Source organism: Tenrec ecaudatus, chromosome 6 (assembly GCF_050624435.1).
Source record: "Tenrec ecaudatus isolate mTenEca1 chromosome 6, mTenEca1.hap1, whole genome shotgun sequence".
Taxonomy (NCBI): Eukaryota; Metazoa; Chordata; class Mammalia; order Afrosoricida; family Tenrecidae; genus Tenrec; species Tenrec ecaudatus.
In genome coordinates, this window is record NC_134535.1 from 82,466,092 (window position 1) to 82,484,644 (window position 18,553).

At 50.8% G+C, this 18,553-nt stretch overlaps 1 protein-coding gene across 1 annotated transcript in view; it reads right to left on the bottom strand.

Moving 5' to 3' along the window:
• Positions 1-413: 413 nt before the first annotated feature.
• The window catches only part of SLC4A8 (solute carrier family 4 member 8), an 86,783-nt gene continuing 68,643 nt past the window's right edge, over positions 414-18,553 (bottom strand). Inside the window, exons 19-25 of the mRNA XM_075551665.1 lie at positions 18,263-18,514; positions 15,183-15,251; positions 13,880-14,053; positions 13,053-13,190; positions 10,695-10,783; positions 8,061-8,156; positions 414-6,597 (exon numbers count right to left, since the gene is read on the bottom strand). Of these exons, the coding sequence (XP_075407780.1) occupies positions 6,585-6,597; positions 8,061-8,156; positions 10,695-10,783; positions 13,053-13,190; positions 13,880-14,053; positions 15,183-15,251; positions 18,263-18,514 (831 nt within the window). The 3' untranslated portion in view covers positions 414-6,584. The remainder of the gene's footprint in view (positions 6,598-8,060; positions 8,157-10,694; positions 10,784-13,052; positions 13,191-13,879; positions 14,054-15,182; positions 15,252-18,262; positions 18,515-18,553) is intronic.

Here is an 18,553-nt window from a genome sequence, read left to right on the forward strand (position 1 = left end):
CCCACCCCCCAACAAGACTTGTTGACCCAAACACTCTGGAGTGACGCCAGATTTTTGAAATCCAGATTTCTGGACGGAGAGAGTCCCTAGCCAATAGCAGTTGCTCTCATCTGCCTGCTGTGTCTCTCAAATGGGCTTTATCAGACCATCCTGTTCCCATAAATCAGAGTGGTTTCCAAAATGCGAGGCCTCCCCGCCTTTCCCAGACTTCTGCCCCAGGACCCTGCTCAGGATTCACACAAGGACAACCCCCTGCCTTCCCAATCCGTCCACCCTGCACACCCCGTCACCCATCTCCTCAATCTTCCAGTCTTCCTTCGTTGCTGCACAGGGCCAGCCTTGACAAGAGCCCCTTGTTTCACGGGCCAGCCCGGCGTGGTCTCGGACCAAGAATGCTGCTGGACAGGACAGTTGATACAGACTTTATTTCTCGCTCAGGGAGGGAGGGCGGGCAGGCGGGGTTCAGCGAGATGCGGCATCACAGTCGCCTGCCCTGGGGTACAGACACAAGACCACGAGAGGGCATGGAAAGGGGAAGGACTCTGTTCCCGCCACAGACTGCGGTGGCGGGGCTACCACAATGAGACGCACTGCCCTGGATTCTAGGTACATCGTGGAGTGGGGTGAGGGGACAGTTCTCACACTACAAATATATACTTTGGAATCTCTAAAACAAAAATATCTCTCTACATGAGAAGATCTACTAGAAAGAACAACACAGAAAATGAGGGGAGTGTGCCAGCACCTCAATTTGTCCCCTCCTGTGGAAAGCTGCTCGGCCACCATCAGCTTAGCAGGGCCGCCAGTGACCCAGATACCCATGAGGGAGGCTTATCAACCTGGTGGGGTATGGGGGAAGGGGAGAGGGAGGGAGAATGTATGTGTGTGTGTTGTGTGTGTGTAGGGGGTTGGCCTCTTTCCCAAAAGGATGAATTGCACATTCAATTGGTTGCTTCCGTCCCCAGCATGATCGCACTTGCGAAAAGCCTGCCTGGGGAGTTTCTGCGGGGCTGGGGCTCAGGAAAATACCGGGAGAGGGTTTATGTGCTCAATCTCTCCTCTCTCTCCTGGAATTAGTAATGCCATCAACTGGGGAAAAATTCTGTGTGCCCCCCAATGCTAAAAGTAGAGTGCGGTTAAGACAATGCTCTTCTGCAAGCATCAGAAACCATTCCATTCCCTGTGTGCATGCGAGAGCCTAAAAGCATGATGCCTGCGGGCGAATCATCCCCTTTCTGAATTTCCCCACTGAGAAGATCCCCACACCACCACCTCTTCACCACACCTCAAGCAGCGATGCAGTTCCTTCACACCTCCGTTGGCTTTGGAATGTCCCCTCCTTGCCAGTGAGGCAAGGCAACCGAGTCACCTGTCCATTGGCTGTAAATAGCACGAGGGCACCAGTACACCGGGGACCACCCACAACAGAGTGTCGAAAGTGTCATCTCTCGCTGCCTTTACCTGCTCACCAATACAGTGAGCTTCAAGACTCTTAGTTCCTCTCCCAAAATCAGGGGAACTGACTGGAAATCCCCTTTTTGAGAAGCCCCGATGGCCCCCATGCTTCTCATTGGTCTTGCCACCTTCAACTGGCGGCCGGTCACTTGTGCCCTCCTCAGAGAGCCCGAGGAAAAGGCAGCGAGGAGGCGCTGGGAAGAGCCGAGAGAAGAAAAGGGAAGGGTTTGGTGGCCGCCTTGTGTGGCCTCCCCGGCCCTAGACAAAAGGGCTTCTTTCTCACGGAGCCCTGACTCGAACCACCAAAAACATCTGATGCCCATGAGGCTCCTGGATGGCCTGCTGGAATGTGACATGGGAGCCTGAGAAATACAGCAAGGAGCAAACGGCAGCGTCCGAGCGGCCATGCTGCATGCCCAACAGCCTGGGCGGAGGGGCTCGCGCTGTGGCCCAGAAGGAATTCAGAGCAGCTGAGCAAGCGGCGGCCCCTGGCCACGGGCTGGAGAGGGCTGCGGGGGCCGAGGCCACGCTGTCACGCGCACTGGCAAGGACTGGGCACACGGGCAGTGATAATGACAGAAGCAGCAGCAGAAGCTGCAGGGAGAATTAAAGATGGGATCGCTGAGCGGGTAGAAAATAAAATACAACTGGGAAGTGTCTTTTCGGAGCAGCTGGAAAATGCAGCCTCCTCAAGCCGGAGGCCTCCTGAAGGTCACGGCTGCCTCCTGGCCCGAGGCATCAATCAAGCCTGCGTTTCATGTAAACACAGATCAGGCTTTTACCAAACATCTATGGCTAATTTTAAATCCAATCACATCTCCCACAAAGGGAAAGAACCTCCTAATCAAACATGACTCCCTGTCCCTTGACCCCAATGCATAAGGCGGGAGGGACAGGAGTTGTATGCAGTCCCCAACAATCCTGTCGCCAGAAGCCTGAAGGCCCAGCCAGCTAGAGAGCCACAAAGGGCCGGCTGGCACCTCACCTCACACAATGAAACTGTACTGGGCAGTCTCCCAACTCACTGTGTCTGCTCTTCACTTCTCCCTATGCCAACCCTGGCCTGAAAACCACTGACCAGCAAGCCACTCCCTCGGGGCGTGGCTCCCATTCTCGCTCCTTAAAATCAACAGTTCCTTCAGCGCCACTTTCCTGAGTTCCTAGCCTCCTGCCTCTTCCTCCCCACCAGCAGCGCACCAGAGTACTGTCCGACAGACACTAAGCCCTTCCAGAATTCTCTCTCCTCATCAAAAAGCAGCAGACCAGTTCCTCTGACCCAAACATACCCGGGCATGAAACTCGCCTACCTACCTACCTACCTGCTTTGTCTTCTGCCCCCAACTCAGTTTTTCCTTCATTTTCCATTTAGATACTCTTTTCTACTTACAAATATTTTTTTATTAACCTGCATATATATATATCCCCAAACTATTCTACCAGATCAATCTGAGCTGGAAATCCCCTGCGCACAAGACTGGCCATTTTTGAGAGGTACCCGCAGCTAGGTAACGTAAAGACTTTTCCATAGCAGCGATGAAATCTTCTGGATAATCTCACAGTTGCTGATACACATACATGTACCTGCACACACAGTCCTATGGTGCAGCTTCTTCACCTCCACCCCCGATGTCCAGCCCCAGACACTCCTCAGTCTGCCCCTGTCTGCCACAGTGCTCCCTGACTTAGACCTGAGCAAGGGAGCAGCCGAGGCTAGAGGGAGCATTTGCTGGGAGCTGGGCAAGCAGAGTTGGGAGGAGAAAAGGGTGGTCACCACTAGGATCAGACAGGCAGGCAGGCCCAAGGCAGTTACTACTGGAGAAGATCCAAGTGGCCTTCCACAGCAGCTGGCTTTCCTAGGGCGCCGTTACTTGAGAGGATATGGCTTGGGAAGGACTCGAAGTTGCACACGTGGTCCTGTAACGACACTGCCCAGAAGTGACCTCAGGGGTGCCCTCTCCCCCGAGGCCTGGGGTAGAGAGGGTATCATGTGCCATCAGGGAGCCACTGTCACCGAGGGCTGCTGTGGGCTGTACTCTGCCCGCTGTCCTTAGAGCGCACTGTGACTAGGCCATCACCAGCCTCCCTAGAGGAGGGTGGCCAGCAAAGATGGGAGGGCCAGGACGGAGGAGGAAGGTAGGAAGGATGCTCTCAAGGCTGCAAAGATGCTAGAAAAGGAGGTAAGCCCAAGGAAGCAGGCAGAGGGGCAAGGACAAGGCATCAAGGAAGCTTTCCCATTGACAGTGTCTTCCATCTTCCCAAGGAGGGGCGTGAGGCCCAGACACGCTCATTGCACGTGATCAACAGTAAATCCTGGCTCTCAAAGACCTGCACGCCCAGTCAGTTAAAAACAAAAGGATGCCTGGTTCTGTCTGCCCCACTCAAGACCGTGCCTAAAGCAGCCTTGTGACTGGATGTCAGACCAGCCGGGAGCAATCGCTCAAACTCAAGGGGGTGTAATTTTAGCAATGGGAGGCAGCGTCTGGCCCCCGCCAAGCCGCCCGCACAAACTGCCTGTCTACGCCAGCGTCTGCGCAGAGTGGCGGGGCATCCTCGACCAGTTGTTAAATCATGAGAACCTGAAGAGAACCTGGGAAATTGGAAAGAAATATAGGATTCCTTCACCATCAAAGGCCTATAGTGTAAGACTAGACTACGTTAATGTATCCCAAGACTCTAAGAAATGCATATTTCCATGAGTGAGATAGCCTGTTCTTGGTAGAGGCTTGTATTCCTCCATGAGAAGGGAAATCAGGTATGAGTAGAAGACAGGCACCCCTCTACACACACACACACACACATACACACACACACACTCTCTCTCTCTCTTTCACTCACTCACTCACTCTAGAGAGGGTCCAGTCACATTCCTTGCAATAAATCTGAAGACATCTCAGCAAGTTGAAAGTTCATCCAACAAGACTGTTCGGAAGGAAACCTCCAACATTCTTTGAAGGTTAAGCAGCTTAAGCTCTGGAGTGTTCTAGAATCAGGTACAGAGATACAAAGCTAATCAAACCTACAGTGTTAATATATTTGTGCTAAGTTTAGAAATAATGTAGGTATCTAATTATAATTACATATAGTTCTTTAAAAAAACCTGGCACATTAATTATGTAATTCTGGTTCTAAATTGTTTACTTGGCTAATAAATTTGCAATCACAAATTTTAAAATTATAAATTGTGATTTTATGTTGAAATTCTAAGTTTATATACCCACCAAGAGAACTTAAATGTTGTCATCTTTTATAAGTTTAGCATCTTTGCTGAGTAAGACTTTGAGTACTCAGGGAGATTCTGTTAAGTCAGACAATCTTAAGATTTAAAAGGAAAATCGAATCACTTTATCACTGCAGTTTCAATAGTTTTAAGACATTAAGTGTTGAAGTTTGCTAGACTATTGAAATAGAACAAGGCGATTCAGAAATTAAATCTAAAAGCTTTAAAAAATCATGGGGGCAGAAGGGTTGTAATTTTAATTACTGTTAAAACTTAAAAACGAAATCTCCAGATAACTTGTTCTGTAGAAGCCAGGAACAAGGGAAGCTAGCCGCTGTAGGGATCCAAGGGAAGCCGCCTTTTCCCAGACGCAGAGGGTGGAGGAGAAGGGAATTGAGCTGGAAGACAGGGCGGGTCGGTGATGGAGAAGTATGGCTGCAGGTGGGTGGGGCGCCACGGGTCCCTGCGTGGTGCCGAAGGTTCCTGCACTCAGCTGCCTGCTCCCCACAAGTCCACTCGCAGGGCCTCCAAGGTCCTGGGGTCGCCTTCCTGAAAAACCCACCACTGAAGGCTTTCTGGTGCACAGTTCTGCTCGCACACTCGCAGGGTCGCCCTGAGCCCATGGCAGCGGGCTTTGGGTGCCAGTGCGTGAGAGACCCTGTGCCCTTCTCCCGGGAAAGGCAAGCTCAGCGAGGGAGCTGCCATCCAGGATGGAAAGCGAATGGGATTGGATTCTCTGGGAGCCCGCTGCACAAGGGCAGGGCAGGGCTGAGCACACCAGGGCCCACACCCTTGACATCCATTGTAAGCCAGAATGTTGGTCAACCAACGGAAATCCATGATGATGGAGCCCACCCGGCTGAAGGTGGTTCTGGTCCACTGAGCTGATAATGGTTCACTACTAAGGCAGCTAAGGAGACGCTACGTAAGCACGTGGCTCTCTCCAGTGAGTGGAATCAGAAGGTGTGCTCAAAGGACAGCAGCAAGACGACAAATGTTCCCACAAAGAAGTCAAACAAAAACCACCTCATCCCCCTTCCTGCTCACAAACAACGGCTACCAAACCTGTCCCAGAAAGCCAGAAAGCAGACCCCATCACAAGCCTTCCTGGTGTCCAAACCAACTTCTGCTGGAGCAACGGAAGCCCGGCCTCCTCCAGCTCGGGCCTCCTGGAAGCCCTGGAGAGGGCTCCTCCTCACGCACCACGACTGACCTCCCTGCTGGGCCTCTCCCTGCCTAAGCTGACCGATCCCACTGCCCCTGGCTCTTTCCTCTTCCCAGGTTCTCACGGCCGGCGTGACGCAGGCTGCTGCTAGGGAGTGATGAGGACCAACAGGGGTCAGAGCCATCTTTGCCACGGCGGCAATGGCGGGGGCTGCCAATGCCCAGATCGTGTTTGTCCTAGTGACGGCTCTTCCCAACAGCCCTGGGTCTCACCAGCTGGCCCCAGAGTGGCAGCCACGCCAGGCCCACTGCTGTGCTGGCAGACCTGGAGGGCCGCCTCCTATGGGTCCGGTCCTCTCAGCCTCCCAACCTCCTCTTTCAGGAAGGGGCAGAATCCTCAGTGGCAGGAGGGATCCACATCTGGCCACCAGAAGTTTTTGAGAAAATGTCTGAAAAATGGGAAGCTGGGTCTTCGATGGTGGCAGCTGTGAAGAGGAAGAGGAGGAGTCGTGCCAAGAGGAAGTGTGCTCCTCCCGCGTTCACACCTGGCTGCTGGCACGGGGGTGGCGGACCGCCCTCCCGTGCACACCGTGGAGAACTGAATGCTTCGGCATGGGCATGGCTTTGACATGACCAGGACAGGGCCAGGCGGGGCTGTGCTGCTTCTCCCAGAGAGCCGCCATCGTCTCTGTAGCCAGAACGTCCCCAACGCACTCATGGGCCACACCGTCCATCCCAGCAGAGACTCTTAGTTGAAGATACTGAATAAAAGTGTTACAATTAGACAAAGAGGGAGCACATGATTCACTGCTGCTTTTAACACAATACTTTGAAGATGTCGCCACAATGTGGATCCGGCTATATTTTAAGTTCATTTACAAGCAGACTAGTTCTCAACTAAAAATAACCATGTGTGTTATACATTTCGACAGCTGCCTGGATTTTCCTCTGAAGGAACGCAGCTTCTATATTTCACTGACAGTCAGCGCAGATTCAGTTTAACCCGTTCGATGAAGGAAGGCCACCCGTGGCTGACCCTGCTCACAACATTTCCGCTGCTCCTCAGAGGAGGCTGCTGTGTCTCTTCTTCCCCTTTTACAGCTGGGTAGCCGGAGCGCCAGCCGCAGGGGCCTGCCAGGGTAGAGACTCTGCAGAGAGTATTCAGAGCAAGGCCAGGTCTGTCGATTCCCACCGACTGCTTTTGTCTTTATGTCAATTTAAACTAGGAAAGTTGCCTGAAGACTGAAACTTGCTGTTTGAATGAACTTATCCATGTGATTTGGGGCAGTTACTCAGTACAGGCAAAGAAACTTAGAGTCCTTCCATTTTCTGCAATAGTCTGATTAAAACCCAAACCAAATCCACCGCCATTGAGTTGATGCCAACTCATAGTGACCTATGACTAGGCAGCCTGCCCCTGTGAGTTTTCTACACTGGAACTCCTTCCGGGTGTAGAAAACCCTCGTTCTCCTGGGGCACGGCTGGTGGTGGCAGTGCACGTGGCAGCCCACGTGGTGACCCACGACGCCACCAGGGCTCCAACGGAAGAAAGCAGTTCCAATGAAAAGGCCGCGCCCTCCTCGTCTGGCGACAATCCCTGTTCTGGCGCGTGGTACGACTGTGCCCCAGGGGAGGTGCCAGGCTGTGGCCTTTGGGGAGCAGATCGCCAGGCCTGTCTTGTACGGAGCCTCTGAGTGGATTTGAAGCCCCAACCTTCCCGCTAGTGGCCAGGGGCTGAGCCACTTGCACCCCTCTGGGAAGCCGAAAAAAAACTGAATCGTGAGAGCAAACACCATACATCTCACAAGGATTCTGTGCTGACCGCGTCTGCGTTAATAAACGAGCATCTCAAAGTAACCGGTCTACTCGACTAGGTACAAAAGAGCTGTACTTTTCTTAGACTTAGAATGTTGAGCTGCTGACTGCAGTTAGGTCGGCAGTTCAAACACACCAGCCGCTCCCCAGGGGAGCAAGGAGGCTGCTGGCTACAACCAAGCGTCACAGCTGTGGAAACCTTTCCTAAGGTTGCTGAGTCCGAATCGCCTCGGAGACAGTGGGTTGGGTCTCACTTAGGTTCTGAGCTGCTTTCCTGGGGTTACGCGCGCCCAGTCCCGGGGCCCATGGACCAAGCAACCGCTTGTTCCCTACAACTAAAAAATGTCTTGCTTTAACGTGATTGTCATTGTAAAAATTAACCCAAAATGTGCTTTCTCCTTCTCCTTACCTCTTTTCCTTTGTATTCCCGGGATTCATACTGAGAGCTTTCCAGACTGTGGTTTTAGACATTTCGTCAGAAATATTAATCTCAGAGGGGTCACATCTGAAAGCAAGGTTTATGACAGTGACTGTCAGACTTACAAATAAAGTACACATTTCAATCTGTAATGACCCCCCACCACCACCACCCGAAGGGAACCCGGTTACCAGGAGCACGGGGGACAGGTCTGAGTCCCTGAGGTCAGAATGGGAAGAGGTCAGGGGTCCCATGGGGTCTGGTACGAGGACTGAGCTAGTATTGGGTGGCCCTGCCCCCAGCCCTGCTCCAAAGGGCCCCTCTGAAGAAGCCATGATGCCAGCAGAGGTACCACCAGGACCACGTGATGAGCACTCGGGCTAGGCACCGATGGCACCCATTCTTCATTCATTTCCTCACTTCTCTGGCCCAACCTTTGCCATCTGCACTTTACAAAGGACTTTCACAACCCTCTTAGTGATGACAGCAACAGACTTGAGTAACACTAACACCCTCAGTTTCAAAGGGAAGATACCAAAGCGCCATAGGCCTAAGCTCAAGGTCAAACACCAGCAAGCAGAGAATTCAGACTTTGAATCCAGGTCCTCGGTCTCCTAGAGCTCCAGAATATTCTGAAGCTTTCCTTGTGAAAGGTTAAGAGAGGAGGCAACATCTGCTAGAGAAGGAGCCTTAATCTTCCTTTGCAGCCAGGGAAGTCAGGCCCTAGGACTTCTGCAGTAACCACTGGGAGACAGAGTATTAAGGGCCTTAAAAGGGCCTCCGTGGAACCTGCCATCAATTCAGTGATGCAGCAGTAAATGATCGAGGCTCTGCAAGACTCAGTGTCTGCCGTGTCCGTCTTCACACACACACACACCCCTTAGTCGTGGGGCTTCTTACAGCCTGTGGATCCAGATTCCAAAGTAGCAACAAGTCATGAAGCGTGAAACCACAAAGGGCCTGGTTCGACTCCCATGATGTGAGGTGAGCAGGGGTCGGAGAGAAAAAGGGCTAAAGCCTGTGGCAGCGGTAAGGCCTTCCCACGATCCCCGTTCAGTCCCTCCTGGGCTCCCAGGCCGACGGGACTGCTAATTCATGTCTGCTCCCAGCGACCCGACAGGGCACGGCAGCACTGCCCTGGACCGTTTGCAAGGCTGTGATCTTTTGGAAATCCGTTCATTTATTTGTAGCAGTTTCGCCGATGATAATAAATTCCTAAGAGTTGTGCAGCCATCACCACGATCAATTCCAGGACATTTCTTCTTCCTTGTGTTCATTCTTAGCTCTCCACTTCTGGCCAACCTCCCCTGCCAGTCCCTTGGAAACTATTAATCCAGTGGCTACCTTTATAGATTCACCTATCCTGAGTTTCATAAACAGGAAAAACATACAAAATGGCCAATAACAACAGAATGAAACAAAGAAAAACTTCAATTTAAAAAAAACAAACAAAAAAGCAAAACTGGAACAATTATATATTGGGTCAAGAGGGAGGTCCGAGGACATTTTGACCTTAACTAACAAAGTCAAGCGGTCATCTTTACGGAAGCAGACGCCGGTGTGTGGTTAACCACCGTGCTGCCACCCGGGCTCGAGCCCGGGACGAGAGCCCATGATCCAGACTGGGGTCAACTGTCTGCACCCGTCTCCCAAGGCCTGTGCTAAAATACCAAAATGACCTTCTCCATCGTGGAAGGTGGCAGCGTGCCCCCAGGGCAGTTAGAGTTGATGTCCACTTGCACCTGTGTGACAGTGGAAGGCTGGAGGCCATCCCATCAGCCAGGTGACTCCTCCTGGGAAGAGCGCTTTATTGAAGGTGGGGGACACGAGGAATTTCCTCCTCTCTGGCCCTTCCCCTTCCTGCTCACTGGGACTCTGAGTCTGCCTCCAGGAGTGGTCCCATGTGGGCCAGGAGAGCCGTCAGTGCCCAGCCATACTTCCACCAGCCGTGGATCCACGTGACTCTGTGCCCACTGGCCTGTGAGCTGCCTGTTGTCCACTTAACCTTGTGTGTCATCAGCCTGCAGCTACGGGCGTCTGCAGGGGCCCCGGGGAGCATGGGGCCCATGGACTTACACTGGGCTGCAGGGGGAAGCCTCTGGGTATACATTACTTCTTGATATCTTAGACTTCAGTGTCACTAGGGGCGCTTCTCTAGGCAACCCAGCCCAACAGCCCCTTTGGATGGGATACCAATTTGAGAAATAAAATGATGAGGATTTAAATCTTAATTTTTCTACTCAGCAGACATGATCTTGAGCTATTTACCTAAAACTTTCTAAGCCTGCTTCCTCAGTTGAACAAATGTGGATAATTAGACTTATACCAGAGGGGGTGTTACAAAGATTGAATGAAATCCCATAAGCACAACCCTGGCAGAGGAGGCCTCAGTACATTGGCTGCCTTACCTCCGATCCTCAGCCCGATACGGCCCCTGGCACATTGCAGGTGTTAACTAAGCCTCCAACAGGAAGGGGGATGAAAGGGGCTGGGGCTAGGGCGGGAAGCTGAATGCTCGGTTCTTGACCCAGCGGCTGCATTTGTGATCCACCCCACCCAACACAGTGCCAGAACAGTTATATAATAAACAAAGCACCAGAGGCCTTGGTGTTGTGCACGCTTTACCTGAAATTGTTCTTTCCGGGACTGCTTAATAACTTCCTACTCTCTAAGGGGAACTTGTCTCCCCCCATTTCTAACATTTTCTCAGCTTCCTGGAAGAAAAGACATGCTCGTTAGTCCAGTCTCCTCCTTCAGTCACAACTCCGACCTAATTTGCTCTCACATCTACTACGAGAGAGTACAATTCTGTTCAGAAGCCTGACTCATTGCAAAAAGAATCAACCCAATATTTGTACCTAGGGAATCCTGGGTGGGATGGGAGAGAACCTAAATCTAATGAGGCCTCTAGATCCAAGTGCCAATGGAGTGCAAATACAGGGAACAGAGAACGTGCTGGAATCATCAACGGAAGACCTCAGCAAGAATACAGATGGTGGGAAATTCTACAGGTCAAAGAAATACCTATAGGTAGAGAAATACCTAAGAAAAATTTTAAGAATTATTATCCAGTAGTAATATAGCCTTTATTTGGGTACCAATTAATATAAATTGTTAAAAATAAAATAGAGAAATATGAACACTGACATCTTTCTATGTTGTGTAATGGAGGGTACTTTGAAAGTGATAAGGTTGTTTTGTAAAACACACTTAAATACCAAGCTTTGGGGAAAAAATTGGTTTTTGGGTACCCGCTTCATATTAAGAAATAGATAGATGTGAGTACACACACACACACAGAGGGGCTTTACAAAGTTTGTGGAGAAAATCCATTACCCTTCAATTCTATTTTTTCTACAAACTTTTGAAGCCCCCTTGACTGTTTTCTTCGATTATGAGAATGGCACTCCCACGCGTCTGCCAGCGTGTTCGTGGAACCTGGGCGTGCACGCAATGTTGTGAAAGCCAAGAAAAAGCAAAAGGCGTGAAGGAAGGGGGAATTTTTCTTACAAAATGTACAATCTCACCACTCGGGAAACATCACAGTAAACAATTAGGTGAATTTCCTTCTAATTTTCCCCCCTAATATTTGTGCATGTATAAATTTAAGATTTTTTCCCCGACTTTTTCTACACTTCATTTTCTGTCCCACGTGTTTTTCACATAAAATGGCAGAAGCACCTTCACGTATCATTGACAGTCTTTACATTTGATTTTTAAATTTTTGCACAACAATCCATAGTAATATTCAAAGAGGTTTAGAAAAATTCCACTATCTTTTACCGTGATTTTCCCACCTCGGCCTTTTGAAGCTCCCTTGTATTATTTTTTTTGTTATTCCTTCATATAACACCACAATTAAAACATTTTGTCCTTATCACTTTGAAGAAATCCCAGAATTAGAGGAGCTGGGCCAAGGGGCATTCTCAGGTCTCCGGTGTTAAACGGTCCTCTAACAAGATTTATCCAACTTAGCCTCCCACTTGCCCATTTCAATCACAATCTTGCCAACACTGGTTATTTTTACTTAAAGAAAAAATTCTTGTCAATTTGAAAAGTGAACAACTGTGGTCTTACTTACATGCTCATTTCTTTATTAATGGGAACTAACTTTTTCTCATAAACTAACTAGCCACGTGTCTTTCTTCTTTGTCTATCGTCCCTCACCAGCGCTCCCTTCTAGTGCACCGCTATTCTTATTGATACAAATTGTTTGAGGAGGATATTAACTTGTCTCAACTGGTCTACTACGTTTAATTTTTGCTCATAGGGATTTTAGATGTCTGAAAGCTTTACATTTTGAATAGTGAATTGATCCATTTTCTCTTTGAAAATTTCTTCCATTGCTTTTACACTAATTCTTAACAGTCATGTAATAAATCATGGCTTTGGAAGTAAAAGCTATTAGAAAATAACAGTTTAATATACTTCAAAGGCCTCTAATGGGCACTAACTGTATCCGGAAACTCTATCTCTTGCTCATTCATTTCTCTCTTTTTTATTTTAAGTTTTTATTCGTTTCTTGCTCTGCCCACTTTGTCCATTTTGCCACCTAGCCATGCTCTGCATAGATAGGCCAGGATGTGGATGGCCAGATGTCAGGTGCTGAGGGCAAAGCGTTCTGTGCAAGTTTCCACTTTGCGTGGCACAGACAGCGCTCAGACAGGGGACAGACACCCTCCACCATCCACGGTTGACTCTTCTTGTCCAGAGGACCTCCTGGAGGACAAGATCCATCAGACCTGAAAAATGCAGACTCTGTTCACATTCGGGTGTGACTAGATTACAGACAGAAACACGTTCAAGTCAGATCATGCAGGGCAGAGCGGGATAAGAATCCTGATCCCATTCTCAGCAGAGACCATCTCCGGGGTGATCTTCCCCGGCCCCGTGCGATTGAATACACGCTGACTGTCACGCAGCCCTTGCTACGTTCTGCAATGGGAGGCTGCCCTGAGTGACAGCCAGTGCAAGGACTATGACCTCTTCCTCCTTGGCCTTCTTTTTGGCGTCGTCCAACTTCTTCTTCTTGCTCTCAGGCATGAGGTCATCCAGCCAGCTCAGCTCTCGCTTCGAGAAACAGAGATCCATGACTTTCCTGACAAAGACTAAGGCCAAGACCTGGAGAGAAGGAGAGAGTGTTATTTCCACAGTAGACGAGCACAATCAACTTCACGCTGATCGCAGTATGTGCCCCTGACTGAATGCCTGCCAAAGTCGGGGTTTCAATGCGTATTTTACCTCCATCAGAAAGAGCCCCGATGGTGGAGTAGTTACGTATTGGGCTGCAACCTGGACAAATCAACAGACGCTATTGCCCTGTCTCTCTGACACTCTGAAAATGCTTTTCAAACAGGGACGAGTCAGCCAGAGAGGATGGCCAGGCCGGTGTTCTTATGACACAAGCAAGTTAGAGAGAAAGGTACCAAGAGCCTCAGCAGCAGCCTGGGTCGTAGGACCCTGGCTTCGAGGACACAGTTTGTCTGTCACCTGCTGGACCACACGCTTCCTTGATCTCTTGTTCAAAGAGTAGAAGAGCTTCGCTCCCTCGCTCCCAGCGGCCTCAAAAGGGCGTGCGCACAACATTAGACACTTGTGATCGCAACAAATCCTCAATGGAAGCGACGTTGTTTTGGAAATATTATGCAAAGTATTACCCTCATCAAGAGAAAAATTATTCTCTCCATGTCAGATTCACTGAGGAGGAGGGAGAAAAAGTCTGGTAGCCTCGAAAAATCAGCATGGCCAACTGCTTACACAGCCGCATGCGGCCCTCTGGGTCCCCAGAACATGCTGCGGCCAAGGCTCACCATCATTGGAAAGACGATGGCAGCTGGGGAGGCCTTGATGACCCAGAGCAGGACGAGGCACGTCAGCTGGATGAGGGTGAAGAGGTGCACTTTGCGGAGCGGCACGTGGCGCAGGTAGATGAAGTCTGGCTGGTGCTTGGCTGGCATCCCAAAGAGCTTCAGACGGTCAAAGAACTGCAAGGGGACCCGGCACGCGTTACCAGGAGCCCTTCTGGGTCAGAGGCCTGCGTAGACGCTCCCACACGTGCTAGCCCCTGCTCTCTGTCCCCACTGGACGGAAACTGACCCGGGATCTCCGCGAGACCAAGTCGATTGGCCAAGGTCGGCGAGTGGCAGAGTCACCATTGTCCTGTCCCCCATTTCGTCTCATGCCAGGGTCAAGTTCTCCTCCCCTCACCCCATCTTGGGCGGTGAGCCCTGAAAGAGGGCGTTCTCAAGGCGTCATGAAGACAAAAAATGCAGACTGCCTCTTTCTTCTACTCAAAACCACATCTCCCACTTGTTCTTTGAGAACCAGGGTGCTGCTCATTGGTTATTTGTAGTAAGAAGATCAAAGGAAGCCTGGGAACGATGGGGACAGAGAAACGTGGGCAAGCTTATATGAATGAGCACACAGACAAATACCGAGCAGGTACAGAAATGCCCTAAGGTCACATTAGAAGTCCATGTCTACGAAAGAATGACCCGGGCAACCCTGACAACCCAAAGGAAGGAGTCACCCACCCAAGACGCCATCATAGCATCCGAGGGACTCCAGTTATCAGAGCCAAGCTGCTGCTTTTCTCTGCTGGGGGAACTCAGGAGAAGAAGGTGTGATGAAGGAGAGGAGGAAATGAGAGTATGACAGGAAGTCACATTTGCCTACCTGAAGCAACTCCCGTCACTCCCCCAGTCTCTTTTTCAAGCCCCACAAGTCAACCCCTCTCTTGCTACACACTAGTGCTCTCTCCTTCAGGAGCGAGGAAGCCGGTTTGGCTCTTGTCCAACCTCTGAGGCCCCAGTTTACCAACACCCAGCAGAGCCCCTCGAGTTTCCTGTAAGTATCTATGGAGTAACTAATGATTGGAACCACACCATCAAAGCCAGGTCACCAGGGGAGGCTGTGGCCCCTCATGCCAACATGACTGTGCTTTACCCGTACTCAAGAAAGGTGTGAAATAGTAAGCCAGCAAGACCAGGAGATGGCTTCTCAAGCACTGGCACTGGCTTGCGCTTCCCTGCGTTGATAGCCAAGCCTCCCTGGCCCAGACCAGACAGCTGACCACAAGGAGACCCGGCTCCCACTAACCCATGCAGGACATACCTGGATTCCCTGGAGGGACGAGACTCCCATGTACAGGAACACCCCATAGAGCACTGGCATCGGGATAAACTGCAGGCAGAGGGACAGAAGAGCCGGAGATGAACCTTCTATCCTGCGTCGTCCAGCGCACGACGACAGTGAAAGCCTGCCACCTCCAAGAGGGAAGTGAGAAGCTGTGTGCATGCATTAGTTCCTCTCGCCTGTGTGTGACTGACGCAGTGCTGGCAGAAGCTGACAATCATAAAAACCATTTCATCCTAAAGCAATGACACTGCAGAGCACAATGGGACCTGATTAAATCACAGGTAGACACTGACAGATGGGCAGACAGAAATACACACACACACACACACACACACACACACACCACACACACACACAAACCCTCTTTAACCACCGAACCGAACCGATGCCTTTTTAATCTTTTGTAATCACAGTCATCTCTTCAGGGATTTGGTGTATTTTCACAGATTAAAAGAATGTCCTTGTTCATTGACAGAGACAGGAGAGGGAGGCTATCTTGTTGGAGGCAGTAACTTTGAGGGGAAATATTAAATCATTAGACTACCCTTGGATATACAAACATAACTTTCCCATCTATCAATCACTTTCCCATCTACTAGTGTAATCTCTGAAGCAGCACCAGGAAGCAGGGAAAGTGGGCACAGGATCACGGGAGGGAAAGTCTCTTCTGAAGTCTAAACTTGACTTGCTTTTTCTCAAGGGCTTAAGAATATTCCCAAACATTTCTCCCCTCAGGAGTGGAAAATCCTTGTGGGATTAAATGTTGCACTGGCCCAGGGGTGGGTGAACATCTCAGTGTGGTGAAATCCTTGGGTCCCGGAAAGCCCTCCTGAGAGAATGCCCCACACCATCCTTTCGCGGTCCCAGAGCTGGAGCAGCAGGAGCCTCAGGCCTCCTCTCCAACTGCCACCAAGACCAAGAACGAGCGTGGGAGTGCGGCTACGCCCAGAGGGCGCACGGGGCAAGAGGCATGAACAGAGGTGACAAGGTCAAGTACAAAATAGCCCTGTACTTTTTACAGGAAGACAGTTCATTTTTCAAACTCTCCCTTTCAATTACCATCCTCCTCGCCCAGGAAGGGCCCTTGGAGTGCAAGCTACAGTGGTCAAAGAGTCGCCAAAAAGAGGCGAGGGGAACAGGCTCTGGAAGGGTGGTGCTGTCTACACGGCCAGAGAGGCTTCCTGCCTTTTCATGATATTGACCTTCCACACACACACCATTTTCTCACGTTCACACAGCTTCCATCTTTATCAACCAAAGTCCCACATCTCATGCAGGCTATTGCCCTGAAGTGCCCCCGGCCCCCCTACTTCCTCATCTCCTATTCATTTTTCAGCCCCTGCACTGCGACTTCGGCACTGTCAATCCACTAAATCTCCTCTTGTCAAGTTGGATCTACATGTCGCTAAATTCCATGCCCTTAGTTTGATCTCCATCTTTCTCGATAACTCCCAGTCAGGCTCTCCTTGAACCAACTCCAGACACCATGCCCTCCTCCATCTCTGTCAACTCCTTCGGAGCCGTCTCTGTCCAACCTCTGTCCCAGAGCCCCTGATTCCGTCCTTCCCTCAGCCCTCTTTTATGTCCTCCCTTCTCCGTGAACAATTTCATCAAAACCACTTGTATGCTGCTAACTTCCCGGCCTTTGTCTTTCATCCAGAGTCTCCTTGCCATCTTTCCTCACATGCCTCTAGACATTGAAAAGTCTAATCAAGCCTCCCTCCTCCCAACGCCACTCCCTCCTACATGTAGGCTTCTCCGGCTTACCGTCTACCGGGCACCTGACCCAGATGTCCAGTCATGAGCAGAGGAAACACCCTTGGTTCCTCAGCCGGCTCCACATCCACTCAACCAGCAAGAGCTTCAGCTCTGCCTTCAAGATGCACAAGTGCTGCCTTTCTACCTATCTCCACCATCACCAGCTCCCCCATAACTAACCCTCACCGTTCCCCTTCCTTCCCCACCGTCAGCAGCTCCCCCATAACTAACCCTCACCGTTTCCCTGTCATCGTCTCAGGTGTAACAGCCTAGCCGGCTTCCCGGCTATTCTTCCCAACCCTAGAACTTACTCTTTCAACAGCAGCCATGGTGACCTTTTGAAAATACTACCTGGATGTCTCTCGTTTTAAAATCCTTCAAAGTTATCTTTCCCGTGGCGGACAAGGCCTTGAATGACCTATCCCTGCCCACTCTCTAGCCCCATCTCACTGCACCCCTACTGTAAAACTCGGCACTCTGAGCCAGAACCCAACCCAACCCAACCCAACCCAACCCAACCCAACCAACCGGCGAGTTGATTCAGACGCAGAGTTCCCATAGTACCGAGTAGAGTGGCTTCACATGGTCCCCAAGACTGGAAATCTTTCCGGAAGCAGACTAGTTCTCTTCCTCTTTCCGAGTGGCCGGTGGGCCACATGGCTTTTTGTCACTTGCTCACTGCTTAACCAGTGCTCCTTTCCCTGGCACCGCGTGGCTCTGGTACTTCCTGGTACACATCAGGCTCCTTCCCCCATCCCTCCCCCCGCCACCCTCTCCAGCATGACTGAACTGGCTCCACCACTTCTGAATGCCCTGTCTTCAGAGAGCCCTCCCCCGATCACTCACTACAGTGGCACTTCTCATCTATGGGGCTTCCTGCCTGATGCCAACCGTGCGTGTGCCACTGCTAGCTGAGAGGTTGGTAGTTCACATCCACCCAGGGGCACCTTGGAAGACAGTCCTGGCCACCTGGTCCCACAGCCCATGGGAACACAGTTCTGCCTGCAAGGAGACACATGGGGCTGCCATGAGTTGAAATCGATTCAATGGCAACAGTTTGGCTCTATTATTATAATACTATATGATTATTGTAGTGTTGATCAGATTCTGGAATTATCGGGTTTGTTTTTGTCACTCCATGTAATCTGCCTTGCCCCACTAGAAGCAGCCCTTGCAGAATAGGGACTTGGGGTCTGGGTGTGTGTCTGTTTGGTGTCCCCTTGTCTTCCTAGCATCTAGCAGATGCCTGGCATAAACCAGGCACTTGCTATCTGCCAAACAGGTGACTCGGCGATTACCTTTAACACGGTCGTCATGAAGACGGAGCAACCCATCAGCACAAAGATCATCAGGCCGGTCACTCTCTGCTCGCGGATGCCCAAGAACTTGGGTTGTTCTCCAGGCGCAGAGCACTCCGACTCCAGCTTGAGGCTATTCACGTGTGTGATGGACAGGACAGTCGCAGCCACGAACCAGGGAAGCCCCATGAGGGAGCAGACACCCAGCATGATGGCCACCATCAGCAGGTCCAGGTGGTAGCCACAGCCTTTCTGTAGGGACAGAGTCTCTGTTACCAGCAGTGGGCTGGA